This window comes from Bufo bufo, chromosome 4, assembly GCF_905171765.1.
Source record: "Bufo bufo chromosome 4, aBufBuf1.1, whole genome shotgun sequence".
Taxonomy (NCBI): Eukaryota; Metazoa; Chordata; class Amphibia; order Anura; family Bufonidae; genus Bufo; species Bufo bufo.
Window position 1 is genome coordinate 9,685,736 of NC_053392.1, and position 22,890 is coordinate 9,708,625.

At 44.6% G+C, this 22,890-nt stretch overlaps 2 protein-coding genes across 32 annotated transcripts in view; both read right to left on the bottom strand.

The window, feature by feature from the left end:
- LOC120998305 (gastrula zinc finger protein XlCGF26.1-like) overlaps nt 1-22,890 on the bottom strand; it is a 4,064,644-nt gene that overhangs the window by 2,204,077 nt on the left and 1,837,677 nt on the right. The gene's annotated exons all lie outside the window — the stretch shown is intronic.
- Nucleotides 1-22,890, bottom strand: part of LOC120998387 — a 47,096-nt gene that overhangs the window by 9,254 nt on the left and 14,952 nt on the right. For all 8 annotated transcript variants that reach the window (XR_005778341.1, XR_005778340.1, XR_005778338.1 and 5 more), the window contains exons 3-7: nt 20,929-20,994; nt 19,319-19,423; nt 5,958-6,041; nt 4,054-4,131; nt 2,900-2,993 (exon numbers count right to left, since the gene is read on the bottom strand). Coding sequence is in view for 1 of the 8 variants with exons in the window: in XM_040429057.1 (XP_040284991.1) it covers nt 2,911-2,993; nt 4,054-4,131; nt 5,958-6,041; nt 19,319-19,423; nt 20,929-20,994 (416 nt within the window). In the remaining 7 variants the exon portion in view is untranslated. The remainder of the gene's footprint in view (nt 1-2,899; nt 2,994-4,053; nt 4,132-5,957; nt 6,042-19,318; nt 19,424-20,928; nt 20,995-22,890) is intronic.

The window sequence follows — 22,890 nt, forward strand, 5'->3', positions numbered from 1 at the left end:
TTGCATGTATCATTGTGTTTATTTACTTATATATGTTTATAACCTTGTAACCAATAAATCTGCATATTTTTTTATAATACCTTTGTATTATTGTATAATGCAGAACTACATTTTATCATTAACGTCATCTCACGTCAAAAAGAACTTATTTATCTGAGGAAATAGTCGGACTCAGATGTGAATTGTATCAATTAGGTTGTCTACAATTCACCAGGTCATGATTTTAAGAATTTATGACAAATTTTATAAATTAAATTTTTTTATGGTTAATTATTTTTATGACCATAATTAATAATTCTTAATTGAATTATTACCACCCGACAGTGTATGGCCTATAAGTCTCCTCATGTTGACTAAGGCGCTCTCTCCCCAAAGAGAGATAGTACCCCCAGATAAAGCCACAGTAATGCCCCCAGTAGTATTAAAGCCCTCACAGTGTGCCCCCAGTAGTACTAATATCCCCTAAAGTGTGCCCTAGTAGTAATAACAACACCCATCATAATGTGTCCTAGTAGAACAAATGCCACCTAATAGTTCTGGCAGTGGTACTAGTGCCCCAAATATAATGGCCGAATATTGCTGCCCAAAGGCGCCAAACAAAAATAACAAACTCAAAGCCTCACCACCATGCAGTGCAGGACATAGGCCTCTTCCGGACAGCGTCCCGAGATGCTTGCAGACCTGCTCAGGCGAACACTATGATGATAAAGTCAATGTTCGGCCTGCGCTGGCCTCTGATAAGTTAGTAACCTGTGGCCTATAAGAGAGAACTGCGTTGCAGGGAGATATCGGATAAGATGCTCCATCGAGGCATTTAATTGTATTGCTGTCCTAAGAACCGCAATACAGTTGAATGTTGAGACTCCCTATCAACCGGCAATGAATGATTGCTAAATGCTAGGGCAGTCCCGCCTACCCCCTCACCCTGCGGCACGTGCCTTTTGGGATACACGTACCTCTTCTGGACCACCTACTCTAGACCACCTCTTTACAGTGTAACTTTAGCTGTGCTGAGCAGTTTAGCTCTAAACCCAGAAATTGAGACAAAAAATAACTTACAAAGCAGCAGCAATCTCTCTGCCTGTCTACAGCAGTCCTTCCCTCCTTCTACTCCACTCTCCATAGACTTCTATGTAATCTGATCCTTCAGTGAGCAGGCAGCCCTTCTTCAGTAAGATGGATTTGAGCAGTGAATAGAAAGTTCATGAAGAGGAGTGGCAGCAGGGGACGAGTCTGAGAAGAGGAGAGGGAGGCATCAATCTCTGATAAGAGATATTACAAAGTTTCTTATATTTGCCTGTCCCATTTATTTATAGAAATATAAATAATGACCGAGCTTCTTCCAGCCAGACAGTCACTGGTGCTTTGAGATGGTACAGACACCTTCTGATGGCATAGAAGGTTTTGCACGCCTTGTATTTAGCATCTCTACAGTCTGTTTATAACTTTCTCATTGGCTGATTTCTAGGCCAAGGTAGGTGTACCTGTTGGTTGTTGTAAGTGGGCAGTTGTTTATCAGGAAGGATGCCTGGCTCATTTTTGAATTTCTCTTCTGGAACACCATGATGTTGGTTTTCTTTGGACTGATAGGCAAAGCCCATGTGATGCTGAATTTCTCTAAGATTGTGTTGGAGACCCTACTTGGTTGGTGATAGCAGCAGGAGGTCGTCTGCATACAGCAGGAATTTCACATGAGTGTCATAAATGGTGTGACCTGGTGCTAAGACGGACTCCAGAGCCGCCACCAGCTCATTGATGGAGATGTTAAACAGCACTGGACTGGTCTAGACTGCAGCTCTTTCTGACTCCACTGCTTTGCGCTCTCCTCCCATTTATCCTTATGCTGCATCGGTTCTTAGTGTAGAAGCTTCTGTTGACATCATAGGTTTTCTATTCCATTCTCCAGCACTTTAATGAATAGGTCCAGGTGCTACACTGAGTCAAAGGCTTTCTTTAAGTCTATGAAACAAGTGCAGATATTTCCATGCTTTGTATTATGGGCATGGCTCTTGATGAGGCTTTGCAGGGTGTAGATGTGGTCCATGGTACAGTGGTTTGGATGTGGCTATTTATGTGGCTGTGCAATGTGTAGATGTGGTCCATGGTGTAGATGTGGTCATTGATGTGGCTGTGCAAAGTGTAGCTGTGGTCAGTAGTGCAGTGGTTTACATTTGGCTTTTGATGAGGATCTGCAGGGTTTAGATGTGGTGTGGTGGTTTGTCATGAGGCCTGCTTGACTTGTACTGAGGACATTGGGCAGAATGAGGAAGCTGAGGATCTTCTTATTTCCTCAGGTTGCTGCTGACACAGATCTGAGGGACGTTGTCTGCACTCTGCACACTATTTAACAGTATTGCAATTGCAGCCTGTATTTTTGTCAGGCTGTATTTTATATGATGTCTGGGAGGCTGAGATTCCCCCTGTTGTCTTCTGCAGTGTGGTTTGTATACCCAGAGAGTTTTTCTTCCATATCCTACAACGTTTTTTGTTCTGTTTTTTTTTGTTCTTGTTTTGAGATGTCTTTGTAAAGATCCTTGAAATATTGGAACCAAATATTCCCAGTTGTCTTGGAGGGCGTCATGGTGTTGGTTTGGTGGAGATGTAATTTTCTTTGTATTGCTCTTGAATGTTGTTTTAGGGTTTCCTCAGATTGGTGTGTGGGTGTAATATATGATTGTTTAATAGCCACAGTTATTGAGACTTGTGACTTCACTCCTAACTCACCTCTAAGGAAAACTACAAGATTCAAACAGAAATTCTCATCTCCCAATGTCTATAGGCTGCCCAACAGAGGGGCAGTCGATTAATCTAGAAGAGAAGACATAATGGTGGTAGTGACCTGCACTTCTCTTGATGTGAGGGATCATACTTAACCTGACATTCACTATTTCTCACTTACCGCACTTTATATCAATTGGAAGCAACAGAACTGACATCATCATACTCAGAGGATCCTTCATAAGGTTGTGGTGGGTGCAGCCAATTCTGGTGGCCTGAAATGGAAGTGACAAAATTATTACTAGTGTTTTTACATAACAGGTGTTTTTAATATCCATTTTTAATATACGCCATAAATGTCCAATTGATTGTTGTCTAGCCACTGGTCCCCAGTTACCTATTCTAGGTTAGACTGCTCATAGGACATAACCAAGTTCGATCCCTCGAGAGGATTTATAAAAGGGGTTGTGCAAGTTTTTGATTTTGAATATCAGATTGGCATGGGTCTGATCCCGGCATCCCTAACTATCAGCTGTTTGAAGAGACCTTTGAAATGGCGCTTGGTCTGCAATGGTGCTTGGTCTGTGGCGATAACTGGAGCACCACGTCTCTTCAATAGTGATGAGCGGCAGGGGTCATATTCGAATTCGAGATATTTCGCGAATATTTTGTAGAATATTCGTCGAAAATTCGCAAATTCGAAAAATCGGAAATGTAATGATTGTGTAATATGCGAATTTTTGAAATTCTCATTTTCGGATTCTAATTTTTTATTGCGAATTTTTCAACTTACAACTATTAGACAAAGAAGATTATAGCACTATATTAGCTAAATTGCTCTATATTCGATTTTTTTTTTCGAATATTCTCTATATTGCTATAACGAATATAGAGCAAAATTCGCAAACACTACTACTCCTAAAGTCAAGTATATTGCAGCCTTCTTATTGGCCCACAAGCTAGAAGCAGTGAGGGATCATGTGTACTGATAAAAAAAAAAAAAAAATTGAAAAAAATTTGAATATTCGAAATTACGAATATATATAACTATATTCGAAATATTCGCGAATTTTTGAAGTACCTATATTCGCGATAAAAATTTGAAATTCGAATATTCGTGATCAACACTACTCTTCAAATAGCTGATCAGTGGGGGTGCCAGGTGTCAGACCCCCGCCGATCTGATAATGAAGACCTATTCTGAGGATAGGTAATCAATATTGAAAACCCGGAAAACCACTACTTCTGAGAGTTTACACATCGGCTTTCTCAACAAAATTTGTCACACAACTAACTCATAATAGTCAAACCCTATTCCTGACATGAAACACTCACCGACTTTTTGTCTGTAATTTTCATACCAGTTCTGCTCCTCTGATGATGTGCTGGATGAGCGCCTTGAGCATGCTGACCCTACAGACAGGAATGGAAGGGACATTGGTGATGATCGGGTGAACATGGAGGTGAGTGATAATGATCGGGTGAACATGGAGGTGAGTGATAATGATCGGGTGAACATGGAGGTGAGTGATAATGATCGGGTGAACATGGAGGTGAGTGATAATGATCGGGTGAACATGGAGGTGAGTGATAATGATCGGGTGAACATGGAGGTGAGTGATGATGATCGGGTGAACATGGAGGTGAGTGATGATGATCGGGTGAACATGGAGGTGAGTGATAATGATTTTGGTGAACATGGTGGTGAGTAGTGATGATCAGGTGAACAGTAGTTGGACCTTCACCAATCAGATATCGATGACCTATCCCGATTATATATTTAACTAGCAGAAGGACTCGGCACCCCACTCCCTTGACAGTCACCTCCTCAGGGGCCCGCCCCCTTAACAGTGACCTCCACAGTACCCCGCTGCCTTAACAGTGACCTCACAGTATCCTTCACAGCAGTTGCCCCTTTAATAGTGGCCCCTGCCCCCTTAACAGTGACCTCGACAATGTCCGTCCCTTTAACAATGACCTCTATAACGGCCTGCCCCCTTAACAGTAACATCCACAGTGAACGCCTCTTTAACAGTGACCTCCACAGCACCCGCCCCCTTATCAGTAAGAGCCACAGTGAACGCCTCTTTAACAGTGACCTCCACAGTGCCCGCCCCTTTAACAGTGACCTCCACAGCGCCCGACCCTTTAACAGTGACCTTCACAGCGCCCTGCCCCTTTAATGCTAGGGCTACACGACGACATGTGTGGTGCGACATTTTGTCTCAACAATTTTTATAATGATAGTCTATGGTGTCGCACTACAACATGTGACTTGCTGCGACTGCAACACGACAGTTGCAAAAAATTCATCCAACTGCGTCGCAGTCGCAGCAAGTCACATGTCGCAGTGCAACACCATAGACTATCATTATAAAAAATTGTCACGTAGCAGCGTAGTTGTGCCCTATTTGTCGTGCGACTTATTGTCGTCCTGTAGCCATAGCCTAAAGCTCTCCTACAGCAGTGAAGAAAAATAGCTGGGTTGTTATGGAAACCTGGGGTAAAACTGTGTGTATGTGGAGAATAAGGGCCTGCGAGCTTCTATTGGCTGATAAGGGTCATGTGACCGTGTGTATGGCAGGTGGGATATGAAAAGAAAGACTTGCAGGCTTGTATTGGGAATATCTCAGGAACGTCCTAGAGAGCTGTGACCTCCACAAGATTTCTTTCCAGGTAGCAAGGGATGTGTATACCAAGTGTCGTTGAAATCGATGGTTGGGTTTTTGAGTGATCGCGGAACATACACACATACATACGTCCTTCTTTATATATCTCATGCCTAGAAACCCCTTTTAGGCCTCCTTCACACATAATGTTTTTGGCAATTTTTATGGACTTTCATGACATTTGTTTTCTGGAGACGTCTTAGCTGAAAAAACAGCAAAAACAAAAGTCCCCAAAAACTCTGCAACAAACAAAGAAGCAAAGTTGTCAAGATCCAGGAAAAGCAGAAAGATGGGAACATGAAAATAGCTCCAGTTATTTAAAAGCTGAATAAAGCCATCGCTTCTATGCTGTTTATTGGACACTTTGCACCAGAGACCCCTTTACAGCGGAGAGCTTTGATTCTAAATGACCCCAAAATGCTACGGCACTACCGCAAACACACTCGTACACCAGCGCTGCCCACTTATAGACACACCTATATACACACACGTACATGCACATACCCCACCACACTTACACACACTCACACCTCTATCCACCACACACATGTGTATGACTGAGCATCTTACGTGGCCTCCTGAGCTGGTTCAAGTCCCTGCGTCCATCCATTGCTGCTCCTTGAGTCTCTTTTTCTTCTGGATTTCGGAAGGAATCTAGAAAGTATTTTTGTAAGATTTTCATCAAAGATTCAAAAACATAAAATTCAGAGACGTACTCGGCTGCCTAGAGCTTCAGCCTCCTCTTTTCACCCTCCTGGGCCACGCAGAGGCTCGGACGTGGGTGATGTTTGGGTGAGAATACCACATGGCCGTGCAGCCGCAGGGGATTAGAACCAACGTGTTTATTCGCGTGGTTTTACGGGTTACCACTGTACACTACGAATATCAAATATACAATTCTAATCAGCTAATATAATCTCCCGTGGTCTGCATTGCTGTGACGCCTCCCAACCACGGCAAGGCCGCGCCATGTGGCCTTATGGTTGGAGGGAAATTCCTCTAACTTTCTGCTCAGTTTTTATATTGAGGTTCAGCTACCGTTAATCGGCTGCACAGGGACTCGCTGCCATTCCAGTTGCAGGGTAGAGGTGTGACCATCCATGGTGCAGTGCCCACAGCTGAAGCCGCATGTGTAATACCGCCCTACTAATACTGTCTAATAGTTATACTGTGTGAATGTAGGCAGACGGCCACCGATTATCACAGTGGAGGTTGGTGGACGATACATTAGGTGCAGGCACTTTTGTGTAACTCTATCCCAACTACTGGTTGGTCTGACAAAATTTTGGCCCATATTAAGCCACGTTCCTTCTTCAGCAACATGGTGTAGGTTCAATCGCATTGGTAAATTTGCCTCAGAGCTTTCTGTCTGCAGTCACCTGTTGTCAGTGCACCGGAAAGACTGAAAGTAACTGACCTCAGCGCAGGCTGTAATGAATGTCTCTCATACATGAAGGCCCGGACCTCCTTCCCCAGCCTGCGCTCTCCCCAGCAGGTGCAATGCAGTGACATCATCACACCTGCTGAGTAGAAGAGCACATCGGCCAAGGATCATTCCCCCAGCCTGTCTTCAGCCACTATAACGTCACTCTATCGTGCCTGCTGGCGAAACGGGATGTGCTCTGTTCATCGGGGGAATGGGGCTAGGTGATTATTACTATATTTTTTTTATTTATTTACACCACAGGGCAGGCACTAATGTAAGGGGGGCACAAAGGGGGAGTATTATTGTGTGGGGGCACTAACGGGGAGCTTTACTGTGTGGGTACTAAAGGGGTCTAACTACTGTGTGAGAGCACTAAAGGCGACATGGAAGTTGCTAGAGACCGCTGCAGATAATGGCTGACACTAGAGAAGAAGGACTGAACCCCCTGGATCAATGAACCGGTGAAACAATTCCCCCTCATAACTAAAATGATCAGTGTGCAGAATAAAACATGGCTGTCCCACAATCAGCAACTGATGCTGCAGCCGCAATGTGCAGTGTTACATCCCCATGAAGGTCTCAAGAGGCAGACAGTCCGTCTTATTCCTATTAAAGGTCAGGTTTCTGGAAAAAGACGATGGCCACGTTAACATACGTGAGACAAAACCATCACTTCTTGCTAATTACAGAAGGCATTTGGTCTTCAGCTAAAAGTCACTCCTGCCTTAATATGAATTAAATTTCTACAAGGGTCATACATACCCTGTGGACCTATCCATAGGAAGCCCCCAAAGAAGCCCTCTCCATATTTAAAAGTAAGAGAGGAGCTGGTGGCCATGGATGGACACAGTATGTTTGAAAAGTGGGCAAAGGATTGTCAGGACTCTAAACATCCAGCAAAAATGTGTAAATGGTCAAGTGAAGAAGAGATAAAACCACAAATTGCTCCCTCTCGATAACCTCCTGGTATCTAATGAAGGATGTGCTGGAAAATATGGCCATCGGTAAACAGATGGTTGATGGAGTTAACAAACAGCATGTTTATTAAGACTGCACATCAGACTTGTTATGCTTTTTTAAATAAAAAAAACCTTCTAAAATCATCCTGTATTGCAGATGCCTGTTTATGTTTATGCACACATTAATATAGGAAAAAGTGATGGCTTGTTCTGAACAAGCAGTCCAAAAATTATGCCTAATGGGGGCAGATTCTTGCCCATGTTTATGCATACATGACAGCAGTGGAAGAAGCAATGTCTTGTTCTGAACAAGCAGTCCAGAAATATTTCCTTTTTCAGGAAGAGATGTGCGGCTGTGTAGAGGTAGCAGCAGTGGCAGTAATATCTGCAGCAGTACAGTATGAAACCTGACAGACAAGAAAGGAGATGTCCAGCTGTGTAGGGGTAGTAGTATGCGTAGTAGTATCTGTGACAGCAGCAGTACAATAAGGACAGGCAGACAGTGACATCATTGTGCCTGTGATAAATAGTAACTGTCAGAAATGGCAGTTCTATTCATTGTGTATGAAAATCATCACAGATCCATGTCTAGTTCATTCATCATCCCAAATGTAATGTTTTGTGCAATATTTTGTGGAGGACAGTTTTGTCCTCTTGAGTGTGATGACACCATTTGCCGCACTGAATACCCTCTCTGACAGTACAATGGAGGCTGGACCCCAATAGCAAGTTGGGCCAGTTCTGGCAACTGATCAAATCTGCCTAGAAGTTCATGGGGTCAGAGAACAGGGTATGTGCAGGAGCACAGTCCAGGTAGGACTGAACCTGGCTGTTCAGCTGGTGTTTATCCATTTGATGACCTGTGTCAGGTTGACGTGGCACTTGAAAAAACTCTTATTGTAGCAGTAGTGCTGGCAAATACAGTGGCAGAGCGGTGACTCAGCAGGGGCAGAGAGGTGCCTTTTGATCAGACATGTGGGCGGCAGGCATCTGCTTGGGGAAAGCTGTGGCAAGCTGGGTGCAGAGCATAACCTGGTAATACAACAATTTCACCTTCCTTTCCGTTCTCCGTCGCATGATATTAAAAGGCAGGGATGGCTTCTTTTGAGAAACAATGGCAGCTAGGCAACCCCATTGATCAGTTGACAAAATGCAGAGGTATCCACTAAGTTGTGCGGCAGCGACTGCACCGCCATGAACTTGGCCAAGTGGATGTTCAGTTTATACACAAGTGGATCACTGGGTGTGTATTGTTGTTACCTGCCCACAACTTTTGTTATGGATGACTGACCATGGTGCAGAGGACAAGGATGATGATATTGTTGATGATGAAAATGACATTGTACTGTGTGTGGAGGTGGCCTGGCTACTACAGTGATGACAGAGAGACACATTAGAAGTGAGCCGGTGATGGCGCCTCATGAACTGAAGGAGAGTTGTAGTTCCTACATTTGTGTTTTAACGGCCACATCCTATTTGTTACCTGCAGAGCTTGCACACTGCAATGGTGTGGTCAAAATTCCCATACAGTGAATCACAGTGAGTGACACATAACAACATGTCAGGGTACACTAGTCGGGCAGATGAATGGATTTTGTTTAAACAATTTTGAAAAATATTTTAGATTTTTTTTTTAGCTGGTCAGAGATATCTGCAATATTACAGTGAATGACAGAACAACATGTGAGGTGTACTAGTCTGACTAATGGAATTTCTCTAAAACAATTTTAAATATAGGCCAGCACTGTGGAGAAATATTGCCAAAGAAGATACCCTCAGAAAACCACCACCAGCTGACAACATTCCTGCCACCACCCGAGCGTGCATACTGTCTGACAGTCTTTGAGCCGGCAGCAATGGCATCAGCTAATCCCAAACTTTAGTTTTGTTGCAAAAAATTTGCAACTGGATAAAGTCCACTACAATTTAACAGTAAGTGACTATGCAAACAACACCCCAGATACTCTAGTCTGTGATGGATGGAATTTGTGTATTTTTACAATAAAATGTGCAGTGGGAAAGTCTGCAGCAGAAAATATATACGGACAGTGATACTGCAAAATTGAGGAAACTTTTTAACAGCTTTTTGGAAAACAATGCACTATTGGTCATAATCTTCAGCAAAAATATACACTGCCGATGGGACTATAAAATACGTCCAGTCAGGTTATGTCCACTTATTAAATGAGAACGTTAAGTCCAGCAAAAAGTAAGACCCTTAAAAACACACTTTAATTCATCTAATGAAAAAATAAACCTAAAGTTTCCCGATACATTATTCTAATGATGGTCAATTTGAAACCTGATTTACTATACACCAGGATAGGAACACTGGGGTGGAAAAACTTTTTAAATGAGAAAGCATTGTAACAGGTTTGTTGAAAAGAATGCGCAATGGGACAGAGTCTTCAGCAAAGATATGACACTGAGTGTGCCGTAGTACAGTATGTCCGGTCAGGCTATGTACAGTTATTATTACATGAGGAAACGCTGAAAAGATTCGCATCCCCACCTAACCCTTGGTTTATCGTGATGGACTTATGTCTTTTTTCAACCGTATTAACTATGTATGTAAAAAAAACATTGCACGGACAGTCTGCTGCAAAAATATATGCTGAACGTGACACTGCAAAATTAAAGAAACTCGAAACTTTCCAACAGTGTCCAGTGCAACTACAATGCTAAAAATCTTTAAAAAACAGCCTTTTTTCATTTTTTTTGATATACAGTACATTGGGCTACTAGCTGGCTCCTGAACATTAGAAAAAAAGGAGTACTCTAGCTTTAAATAGCAATGCAAGCACATGATTGTCAAAGGCTGTCTGCAGCAAAGTAACACACAGTACTGTAAGTGACCCTTGTCCTGTCCCTACCTAAGACCTCGCTTTCTTTGGATTAAATCAATCAAACTAAATCCTTTAAAACGTTCCCTATAAAACCCTAAACTTGCTGTATTGTATTATGCCTTGACATCTGTGTATGCCCCTGTCATCCACTAATGATATTCTGAGGACCCTCAGCTAACCCTCAGTGTAATGCAGTCTACAGATGGTGACATCATCCACTAATGATATTCTGAGGACCCTCAGCTAACCCTCAGTGTAATGCAGTCTACGATGGTGACATCATCCACTAATCACATTCCCAGGATCCTCAGCTAACCCTCAGTGTAATGCAGTCTACGATGGTGACATCATCCAGTATTCACATTCCCAGGACCCTCAGCTAACCCTCAGTGTAATGCAGTCTACAGATGGTGACATCATCCAGTAATCACATTCCCAGGATCCTCAGCTAACCCTCAGTGTAATGCAGTCTACGATGGTGACATCATCCAGTAATCACATTCCCAGGATCCTTAGCTAACCCTCAGTGTAATGCAGTCTACAGATGGTGACATCATCCAGTAATCACATTCCCAGGACCCTCAGCTAACCCTCAGTGTAAAGCAGTCTACGATGGTGACATCATCCAGTATTCACATTCCCAGGATCCTCAGCTAACCCTCAGTGTAATGCAGTCTACAGATGGTGACATCATCCAGTATTCACATTCCCAGGATCCTCAGCTAACCCTCAGTGTAATGCAGTCTACGATGGTGACATCATCCAGTATTCACATTCCCAGGACCCTCAGCTAACCCTCAGTGTAATGCAGTCTACGATGGTGACATCATCCAGTATTCACATTCCCAGGATCCTCAGCTAACCCTCAGTGTAATGCTGTCTACGTTGGTGACGTCATCCAGTAATCACATTCCCAGGATCCTCAGCTAACCCTCAGTGTAATGCAGTCTACAGATGGTGACATCATCCAGTAATCACATTCCCAGGATCCTCAGCTAACCCTCAGTGTAATGCAGTCTACGATGGTGACATCATCCAGTATTCACATTCCCAGGATCCTCAGCTAACCCTCAGTGTAATGCAGTCTACAGATGGTGACATCATCCAGTATTCACATTCCCAGGATCCTCAGCTAACCCTCAGTGTAATGCAGTCTACGATGGTGACATCATCCAGTATTCACATTCCCAGGATCCTCAGTGTAATGCAGTCTATGATGGTGACATCATCCAGTAATCACATTCCCAGGACCCTCAGCTAACCCTCAGTGTAATGCAGTCTACGATGGTGACATCATCCAGTAATCACATTCCCAGGACCCTCAGCTAACCCTCAGTGTAATGCAGTCTACAGATGGTGACATCATCCAGTAATCACATTCCCAGGACCCTCAGCTAACCCTCAGTGTAATGCAGTCTACAGATGGTGACATCATCCAGTAATCACATTCCCAGGACCCTCAGCTAACCCTCAGTGTAATGCAGTCTACGATGGTGACATCATCCAGTATTCACATTCCCAGGACCCTCAGCTAACCCTCAGTGTAATGCAGTCTACGATGGTGACATCATCCAGTATTCACATTCCCAGGATCCTCAGTGTAATGCAGTCTATGATGGTGACATCATCCAGTAATCACATTCCCAGGACCCTCAGCTAACCCTCAGTGTAATGCAGTCTACAGATGGTGACATCATCCAGTAATCACATTCCCAGGATCCTTAGCTAACCCTCAGTGTAATGCAGTCTACGATGGTGACATCATCCAGTAATCACATTCCCAGGATCCTTAGCTAACCCTCAGTGTAATGCAGTCTACAGATGGTGACATCATCCAGTAATCACATTCACAGGACCCTCAGCTAATCCTCAGTGTAATGCAGTCTACAGATGGTGACATCATCCACTAATCACATTCCCAGGACCCTCAGCTAACCCTCAGTGTAAAGCAGTCTACGATGGTGACATCATCCACTAATCACATTCCCAGGATCCTCAGCTAATCCTCAGTGTAATGCAGTCTACAATGGTGACATCATCCAGTAATCACATTCCCAGGATCCTCAGCTAACCCTCAGTGTAATGCAGTCTACGATGGTGACATCATCCAGTAATCACATTCCCAGGAACCTCAGCTAATCCTCAGTGTAATGCAGTCTACGATGGTGACATCATCCAGTATTCACATTCCCAGGATCCTCAGCTAACCCTCAGTGTAATGCAGTCTACAGATGGTGACATCATCCAGTAATCACATTCCCAGGATCCTCAGCTAACCCTCAGTGTAATGCAGTCTACGATGGTGACATCATCCAGTAATCACATTCCCAGGATCCTCAGCTAACCCTCAGTGTAATGCAGTCTACGATGGTGACATCATCCAGTATTCACATTCCCAGGATCCTCAGCTAACCCTCAGTGTAATGCAGTCTACGATGGTGACATCATCCAGTAATCACATTCACAGGACCCTCAGCTAATCCTCAGTGTAATGCAGTCTACGATGGTGACATCATCCAGTAATCACATTCCCAGGATCCTCAGCTAACCCTCAGTGTAATGCAGTCTACGATGGTGACATCATCCAGTAATCACATTCACAGGACCCTCAGCTAACCCTCAGTGTAATGCAGTCTACGATGGTGACATCATCCAGTAATCACATTCCCAGGACCCTCAGCTAACCCTCAGTGTAATGCAGTCTACGATGGTGACATCATCCAGTAATCACATTCCCAGGATCCTCAGCTAACCCTCAGTGTAATGCAGTCTACGATGGTGACATCATCCAGTATTCACATTCCCAGGATCCTCAGCTAACCCTCAGTGTAATGCAGTCTACGATGGTGACATCATCCAGTATTCACATTCCCAGGATCCTCAGTGTAATGCATTCTACGATGGTGACATAATCCAGTAATCACATTCCCAGGATCCTCAGCTAACCCTCAGTGTAATGCAGTCTACGATGGTGACATCATCCAGTATTCACATTCCCAGGATCCTCAGCTAACCCTCAGTGTAATGCAGTCTACGATGGTGACATCATCCAGTAATCACATTCCCAGGATCCTCAGCTAACCCTCAGTGTAATGCAGTCTACGATGGTGACATCATCCAGTATTCACATTCCCAGGATCCTCAGCTAACCCTCAGTGTAATGCAGTCTACAGATGGTGACATCATCCAGTAATCACATTCCCAGGATCCTCAGCTAATCCTCAGTGTAATGCAGTCTACGATGGTGACATCATCCAGTATTCACATTCCCAGGATCCTCAGCTAACCCTCAGTGTAATGCAGTCTACGATGGTGACATCATCCAGTATTCACATTCCCAGGACCCTCAGCTAACCCTCAGTGTAATGCAGTCTACGATGGTGACATCATCCAGTATTCACATTCCCAGGATCCTCAGCTAACCCTCAGTGTAATGCAGTCTACAGATGGTGACATCATCCAGTAATCACATTCACAGGACCCTCAGCTAACCCTCAGTGTAATGAAGTCTACAGATGGTGACATCATCCAGTAATCACATTCCCAGGATCCTCAGCTAACCCTCAGTGTAATGCAGTCTACAGATGGTGACATCATCCAGTAATCACATTCCCAGGATCCTCAGCTAATCCTCAGTGTAATGCAGTCTACAGATGGTGACATCATCCAGTATTCACATTCCCAGGATCCTCAGTGTAATGCTGTCTACGATGGTGACATCATCCAGTAATCACATTCCCAGGACCCTCAGCTAACCCTCAGTGTAATGCAGTCTACGATGGTGACATCATCCAGTAATCACATTCCCAGGATCCTCAGCTAACCCTCAGTGTAATGCAGTCTACGATGGTGACATCATCCAGTATTCACATTCCCAGGATCCTCAGTGTAATGCATTCTACGATGGTGACATCATCCAGTAATCACATTCCCAGGACCCTCAGCTAACCTTCAGTGTAATGCAGTCTACGATGGTGACATCATCCAGTAATCACATTCCCAGGATCCTCAGCTAACCCTCAGTGTAATGCAGTCTACGATGGTGACATAATCCAGTAATCACATTCCCAGGAACCTCAGCTAACCCTCAGTGTAATGCAGTCTACGATGGTGACATCATCCAGTAATCACATTCCCAGGACCCTCAGCTAACCCTCAGTGTAATGCAGTCTACGATGGTGACATCATCCAGTAATCACATTCCCAGGACCCTCAGCTAACCCTCAGTGTAATGCAGTCTACGATGGTGACATCATCCAGTAATCACATTCCCAGGATCCTCAGCTAACCCTCAGTGTAATGCAGTCTACGATGGTGACATCATTCAGTAATCACATTCCCAGGACCCTCAGCTAACCCTCAGTGTAATGCAGTCTACGATGGTGACATCATCCAGTAATCACATTCCCAGGACCCTCAGCTAACCCTCAGTGTAATGCAGTCTACAGATGGTGACATCATCCAGTAATCACATTCACCTGACCCTCAGCTAATCCTCAGTGTAATGCAGTCTACGATGGTGACATCATCCAGTAATCACATTCCCAGGACCCTCAGCTAACCCTCAGTGTAATGCAGTCTACAGATGGTGACATCATCCAGTAATCACATTCACCTGACCCTCAGCTAACCCTCAGTGTAATGCAGTCTACAGATGGTGACATCATCCAGTAATCACATTCCCAGGATCCTCAGCTAACCCTCAGTGTAATGCAGTCTACGATGGTGACATCATCCAGTAATCACATTCCCAGGATCCTCAGCTAACCCTCAGTGTAATGCAGTCTACAGATGGTGACATCATCCAGTAATCACATTCCCAGGATCCTCAGCTAACCCTCAGTGTAATGCAGTCTACGATGGTGACATCATCCAGTAATCACATTCCCAGGATCCTCAGCTAACCCTCAGTGTAATGAAGTCTACGATGGTGACATCATCCAGTAATCACATTCCCAGGATCCTCAGCTAATCCTCAGTGTAATGCAGTCTACGATGGTGACATCATCCAGTAATCACATTCCCAGGATCCTCAGCTAATCCTCAGTGTAATGCAGTCTACGATGGTGACATCATCCAGTAATCACATTCCCAGGATCCTCAGCTAACCCTCAGTGTAATGCAGTCTACGATGGTGACATAATCCAGTAATCACATTCCCAGGACCCTCAGCTAACCCTCAGTGTAATGCAGTCTACGATGGTGACATCATCCAGTAATCACATTCCCAGGATCCTCAGCTAACCCTCAGTGTAATGCAGTCTACGATGGTGACATCATCCAGTAATCACATTCACAGGACCCTCAGCTAATCCTCAGTGTAATGCAGTCTACGATGGTGACATCATCCAGTAATCACATTCCCAGGACCCTCAGCTAACCCTCAGTGTAATGCAGTCTACAGATGGTGACATCATCCAGTAATCACATTCACAGGACCCTCAGCTAATCCTCAGTGTAATGCAGTCTACAGATGGTGACATCATCCAGTAATCACATTCCCAGGACCCTCAGCTAACCCTCAGTGTAATGCAGTCTACAATGGTGACATCATTCAGTAATCACATTCCCAGGATCCTCAGCTAACCCTCAGTGTAATGCAGTCTACGATGGTGACATCATCCAGTAATCACATTCCCAGGATCCTCAGCTAACCCTCAGTGTAATGCAGTCTACGATGGTGACATCATCCAGTAATCACATTCCCAGGACCCTCAGCTAACCCTCAGTGTAATGCAGTCTACGATGGTGACATCATCCAGTAATCACATTCCCAGGATCCTCAGCTAACCCTCAGTGTAATGCAGTCTACGATGGTGACATCATCCAGTAATCACATTCCCAGGATCCTCAGCTAACCCTCAGTGTAATGCAGTCTACGATGGTGACATCATCCAGTAATCACATTCACAGGACCCTCAGCTAACCCTCAGTGTAATGCAGTCTACGATGGTGACATCATCCAGTAATCACATTCCCAGGATCCTCAGCTAATCCTCAGTGTAATGCAGTCTACGATGGTGACATCATCCAGTAATCACATTCCCAGGACCCTCAGCTAACCCTCAGTGTAATGCAGTCTACAGATGGTGACATCATCCAGTAATCACATTCCCAGGATCCTCAGCTAATCCTCAGTGTAATGCAGTCTACAGATGGTGACATCATCCAGTATTCACATTCCCAGGATCCTCAGTGTAATGCTGTCTACGATGGTGACATCATCCAGTAATCACATTCCCAGGACCCTCAGCTAACCCTCAGTGTAATGCAGTCTACGATGGTGACATCATCCAGTAATCACATTCCCAGGATCCTCAGCTAACCCTCAGTGTAATGCAGTCTACGATGGTGACATAATCCAGTAATCACATTCCCAGGAACCTCAGCTAATCCTCAGTGTAATGCAGTCTACGATGGTGACATCATCCAGTAATCACATTCCCAGGATCCTCAGCTAACCCTCAGTGTAATGCAGTCTACGATGGTGACATCATTCAGTAATCACATTCCCAGGAACCTCAGCTAACCCTCAGTGTAATGCAGTCTACGATGGTGACATCATCCAGTATTCACATTCCCAGGATCCTTAGCTAACCCTCAGTGTAATGCAGTCTACGATGGTGACATCATCCAGTAATCACATTCCCAGGACCCTCAGCTAACCCTCAGTGTAATGCAGTCTACAGATGGTGACATCATCCAGTAATCACATTCACCTGACCCTCAGCTAATCCTCAGTGTAATGCAGTCTACGATGGTGACATCATCCAGTAATCACATTCCCAGGACCCTCAGCTAACCCTCAGTGTAATGCAGTCTACAGATGGTGACATCATCCAGTAATCACATTCACCTGACCCTCAGCTAACCCTCAGTGTAATGCAGTCTACAGATGGTGACATCATCCAGTAATCACATTCCCAGGATCCTCAGCTAACCCTCAGTGTAATGCAGTCTACGATGGTGACATCATCCAGTAATCACATTCCCAGGATCCTCAGCTAACCCTCAGTGTAATGCAGTCTACAGATGGTGACATCATCCAGTAATCACATTCACCTGACCCTCAGCTAACCCTCAGTGTAATGCAGTCTACAGATGGTGACATCATCCAGTAATCACATTCCCAGGATCCTCAGCTAACCCTCAGTGTAATGCAGTCTACGATGGTGACATCATCCAGTAATCACATTCCCAGGATCCTCAGCTAACCCTCAGTGTAATGCAGTCTACGATGGTGACATCATTCAGTAATCACATTCCCAGGATCCTCAGCTAACCCTCAGTGTAATGCAGTCTACAGATGGTGACATCATCCAGTAATCACATTCCCAGGATCCTCAGCTAACCCTCAGTGTAATGCAGTCTACGATGGTGACATCATCCAGTATTCACATTCCCAGGATCCTCAGCTAACCCTCAGTGTAATGCAGTCTACGATGGTGACATCATCCAGTAATCACATTCCCAGGATCCTCAGTGTAATGCAGTCTACGATGGTGACATCATCCAGTAATCACATTCCCAGGATCCTCAGCTAACCCTCAGTGTAATGAAGTCTACGATGGTGACATCATCCAGTAATCACATTCCCAGGACCCTCAGCTAATCCTCAGTGTAATGCAGTCTACGATGGTGACATCATCCAGTAATCACATTCCCAGGATCCTCAGCTAACCCTCAGTGTAATGCAGTCTACGATGGTGACATCATCCAGTAATCACATTCCCAGGATCCTCAGCTAACCCTCAGTGTAATGCAGTCTACGATGGTGACATCATCCAGTAATCACATTCCCAGGATCCTCAGCTAACCCTCAGTGTAATGCAGTCTACGATGGTGACATCATTCAGTAATCACATTCCCAGGATCCTCAGCTAACCCTCAGTGTAATGCAGTCTACGATGGTGACATCATCCAGTAATCACATTCCCAGGATCCTCAGCTAACCCTCAGTGTAATGCAGTCTACGATGGTGACATCATCCAGTAATCACATTCCCAGGAACCTCAGCTAACCCTCAGTGTAATGCAGTCTACGATGGTGACATCATCCAGTAATCACATTCCCAGGATCCTCAGCTAACCCTCAGTGTAATGCAGTCTACGATGGTGACATCATCCAGTAATCACATTCCCAGGATCCTCAGCTAACCCTCAGTGTAATGCAGTCTACGATGGTGACATCATTCAGTAATCACATTCCCAGGATCCTCAGCTAACCCTCAGTGTAATGCAGTCTACGATGGTGACATCATTCAGTAATCACATTCCCAGGATCCTCAGCTAACCCTCAGTGTAATGCAGTCTACGATGGTGACATCATCCAGTAATCACATTCCCAGGATCCTCAGCTAACCCTCAGTGTAATGCAGTCTACGATGGTGACATCATTCAGTAATCACATTCCCAGGAACCTCAGCTAACCCTCAGTGTAATGCAGTCTACGATGGTGACATCATCCAGTAATCACATTCCCAGGATCCTCAGCTAACCCTCAGTGTAATGCAGTCTACGATGGTGACATAATCCAGTAATCACATTCCCAGGAACCTCAGCTAACCCTCAGTGTAATGCAGTCTACGATGGTGACATCATCCAGTAATCACATTCCCAGGATCCTCAGCTAACCCTCAGTGTAATGCAGTCTACAGATGGTGACATCATCCAGTAATCACATTCCCAGGATTATATTTACCATGAAATGTCACCAGAGGCAGTGGGGGTGCACTACTGAACCCATAATCCTCTTCATCATCCAGCGTCGTGGTTATGGTGGGCACCTGTGGGATGGCTGCAGGCACTACAACAACCAAAGATACATATAAATGTACATGGGAAAGTTCAGCCTATAACAATATACAACATATCACACAATAGAATATGACACCGTACAACATATAATACCACACAATTTATAACACTGCACAAATATAATACTGCATATGAATACTTTGAGACTATGGCATCATAGAGATTGTGGAGCCTTCAATACTGTGGCATGGCCCCCTGGTTTTCACCCTAAAACCCCTATACAGGAATCTGGTCTTTGCTGCACGGGAACCACCAGGCTGCTACCTCTTGGAATAGTCCCAGTGTCGTTGGAGGCTGACCCACAGGGCTTAGAGACACCAGTGCAAAGCACTGAGGGATCAGGCAATGCTCTTAAATCAGTAAACAGGCAGAGGTCTGCGATTCCACAAAACTAATCCATGGTCAGGAAAGCAGCAAAGGGTCAATACAGTAGACAGGCTAAGGTCAGGACAGGAAGCAGACCTCAAAGCATACAGGAGGGTGGACATATAGTGCATAAAATCCATTAGTCGCTCAGAGCAGTCACGCTGTTGAGCCAGCTCCTGGCATACTTTGAGTAAGGTCATTTGAGGTGGGTCAGCGGGATCCAGGACCTGAGCAACCTGTTATAGACAGTGGTTGTACACCCACTTTACCAAACAACTGGGTTGACTTTGGGCTAGTCCCGAGGGTGTCATCCTGACAGTTCCCTGCTTTTCACCCTTTAACCCATATGGATCTGGCCTTCACTGCAAGGGAGACACCAGGCAGCTACCTCTTGGAAAAGTCCTGGTGTGGTTGGCTGTTGACCCATGGGGGTCACAGATACTTGTGACATGAAGGGAACTCATAGTTAATAACAGGCCAAGGTCAGGGTAAGCAGAATTCACGCAAATCATTAAAACAGTCCAAAGGTCAGGTCAGGAGGCACAGGATCAGTACAGTGAACAGGCACAAGTCAGGTCAGGAGGCACAGGATCAGTACAGTGAACAGGCACAAGTCAGGTCAGGAGGCACAGGATCAGTACAGTGAACAGGCACAAGTCAGGTTAGGTGGCAGAGGGTCAGGATTAAGGAATCAGGCAGAGATTCACATACAGGCAGACAAACGGAGTATAACTCTTAGCCAGCCAGAGAGACCTAGGGAAGAAAGTGAGGAAACGGCAGAGCTTAGATAGCCCAGGCTGATGGGCAACTGGGAACAGCCTTGCAGCAGCTCACACAGCACAAGGAGGTGAGATACAATAAACAATGGCCCTAATTCACCCCCAGGAGACCAGCGCCTGTGCACACGGGTCAGTGGCGCCCATGAACCACCATTGTCACAGAGACTACGGCCCCATGGAGACTTGAGACTATAGCATTATGGAGACTATCAAGAGTATGGAGCCTTCAATACATTGCCAGAGCATAGCTGCCACGTCTGATGAGAGTCATTTCCACACACAACCCATGGGATTAGTGTTGGAACAAAGAAGGACGCAATGAGAATATCATGAGAGTAGTAGTCCTCACCGGGCTCTCTGCTCTGGAGTCTAGGGCTGGAGGTCGGACACATCGTTAATATCGGTGGTGATGAAACTACAAGAAAAGAGGAATAGAAAATGATGTCACCACTGCCGAATCCCGAAACTGTGGTACTTACTAAATACCGTACCCCCCAATTATATACTGCACCCAACCTATTATATACAGGAGCCCTCAGTAATTATATACTGCACCCTGCTCATTATATACAGGAGCCTCACTAATTATATACTGCACCCTGCTCATTATATACAGGAGCCCTCACTAATTATATACTGCACCCTGCTCATTATATACAGGAGCCTCACTAATTATATACTGCACCCTGCTCATTATATACAGGAGCCCTCACTAATTATATACTGCACCCTGCTCATTATATACAGGGGCCCTCACTAATTATATACTGCACCCTGCTCATTATATACAGGAGCCCTCACTAATTATATACTGCACCCTGCTCATTATATACAGGAGCCCTCACTAATTATATACTGCACCCTGCTCATTATATACAGGAGCCCTCACTAATTATATACTGCACCCTGCTCATTATATACAGGAGCCCTCACTAATTATATACTGCACCCTGCTCATTATATACAGGAGCCCTCACTAATTATATACTGCACCCTGCTCATTATATACAGGAGCCTCACTAATTATATACTGCACCCAACCCATTATATACAGGAGCCCTCACTAATTATATACTGCACCCTGCTCATTATATACAGGGGCCCTCACTAATTATATACTGCACCCTGCTCATTATATACAGGGGCCCTCACTAATTATATACTGCACCCTGCTCATTATATACAGGAGCCCTCACTAATTATATACTGCACCCTGCTCATTATATACAGGGGCCCTCACTAATTATATACTGCACCCTGCTCATTATATACAGGAGCCCTCACTAATTATATACTGCACCCTGCTCATTATATACAGGAGCCCTCAGTAATTATATACTGCACCCTGCTCATTATATACAGGAGCCCTCACTAATTATATACTGCACCCTGCTCATTATATACAGGGGCCCTCACTAATTATATACTGCACCCTGCTCATTATATACAGGGGCCTCACTAATTATATATTGCACCCTGCTCATTATATACAGGAGCCCTCACTAATTATATACTGCACCCTGCTCATTATATACAGGAGCCCTTAGTAATTATATACTGCACCCTGCTCATTATATACAGGGCCCTCACTAATTATATACTGCACCCTGCTCATTATATACAGGAGCCCTCACTAATTATATACTGCACCCTGCTCATTATATACAGGAGCCCTCACTAATTATATACTGCACCCTGCTCATTATATACAGGAGCCCTCAGTAATTATATACTGCACCCTGCTCATTATATACAGGAGCCCTCAGTAATTATATACTGCACCCTGCTCATTATATACAGGAGCCCTCACTAATTATATACTGCACCCTGCTCATTATATACAGGAGCCCTCACTAATTATATACTGCACCCTGCTCATTATATACAGGAGCCTCACTAATTATATACTGCACCCAACCCATTATATACAGGAGCCCTCACTAATTATATACTGCACCCTGCTCATTATATACAGGGGCCCTCACTAATTATATACTGCACCCTGCTCATTATATACAGGAGCCTCACTAATTATATACTGCACCCTGCTCATTATATACAGGGGCCCTCACTAATTATATACTGCACCCTGCTCATTATATACAGGGGCCTCACTGATTATATACTGCACCCTGCTCATTATATACAGGAGCCCTCACTAATTATATACTGCACCCTGCTCATTATATACAGGGGCCCTTAGTAATTATATACTGCACCCTGCTCATTATATACAGGGCCCTCACTAATTATATACTGCACCCTGCTCATTATATACAGGAGCCCTCACTAATTATATACTGCACCCTGC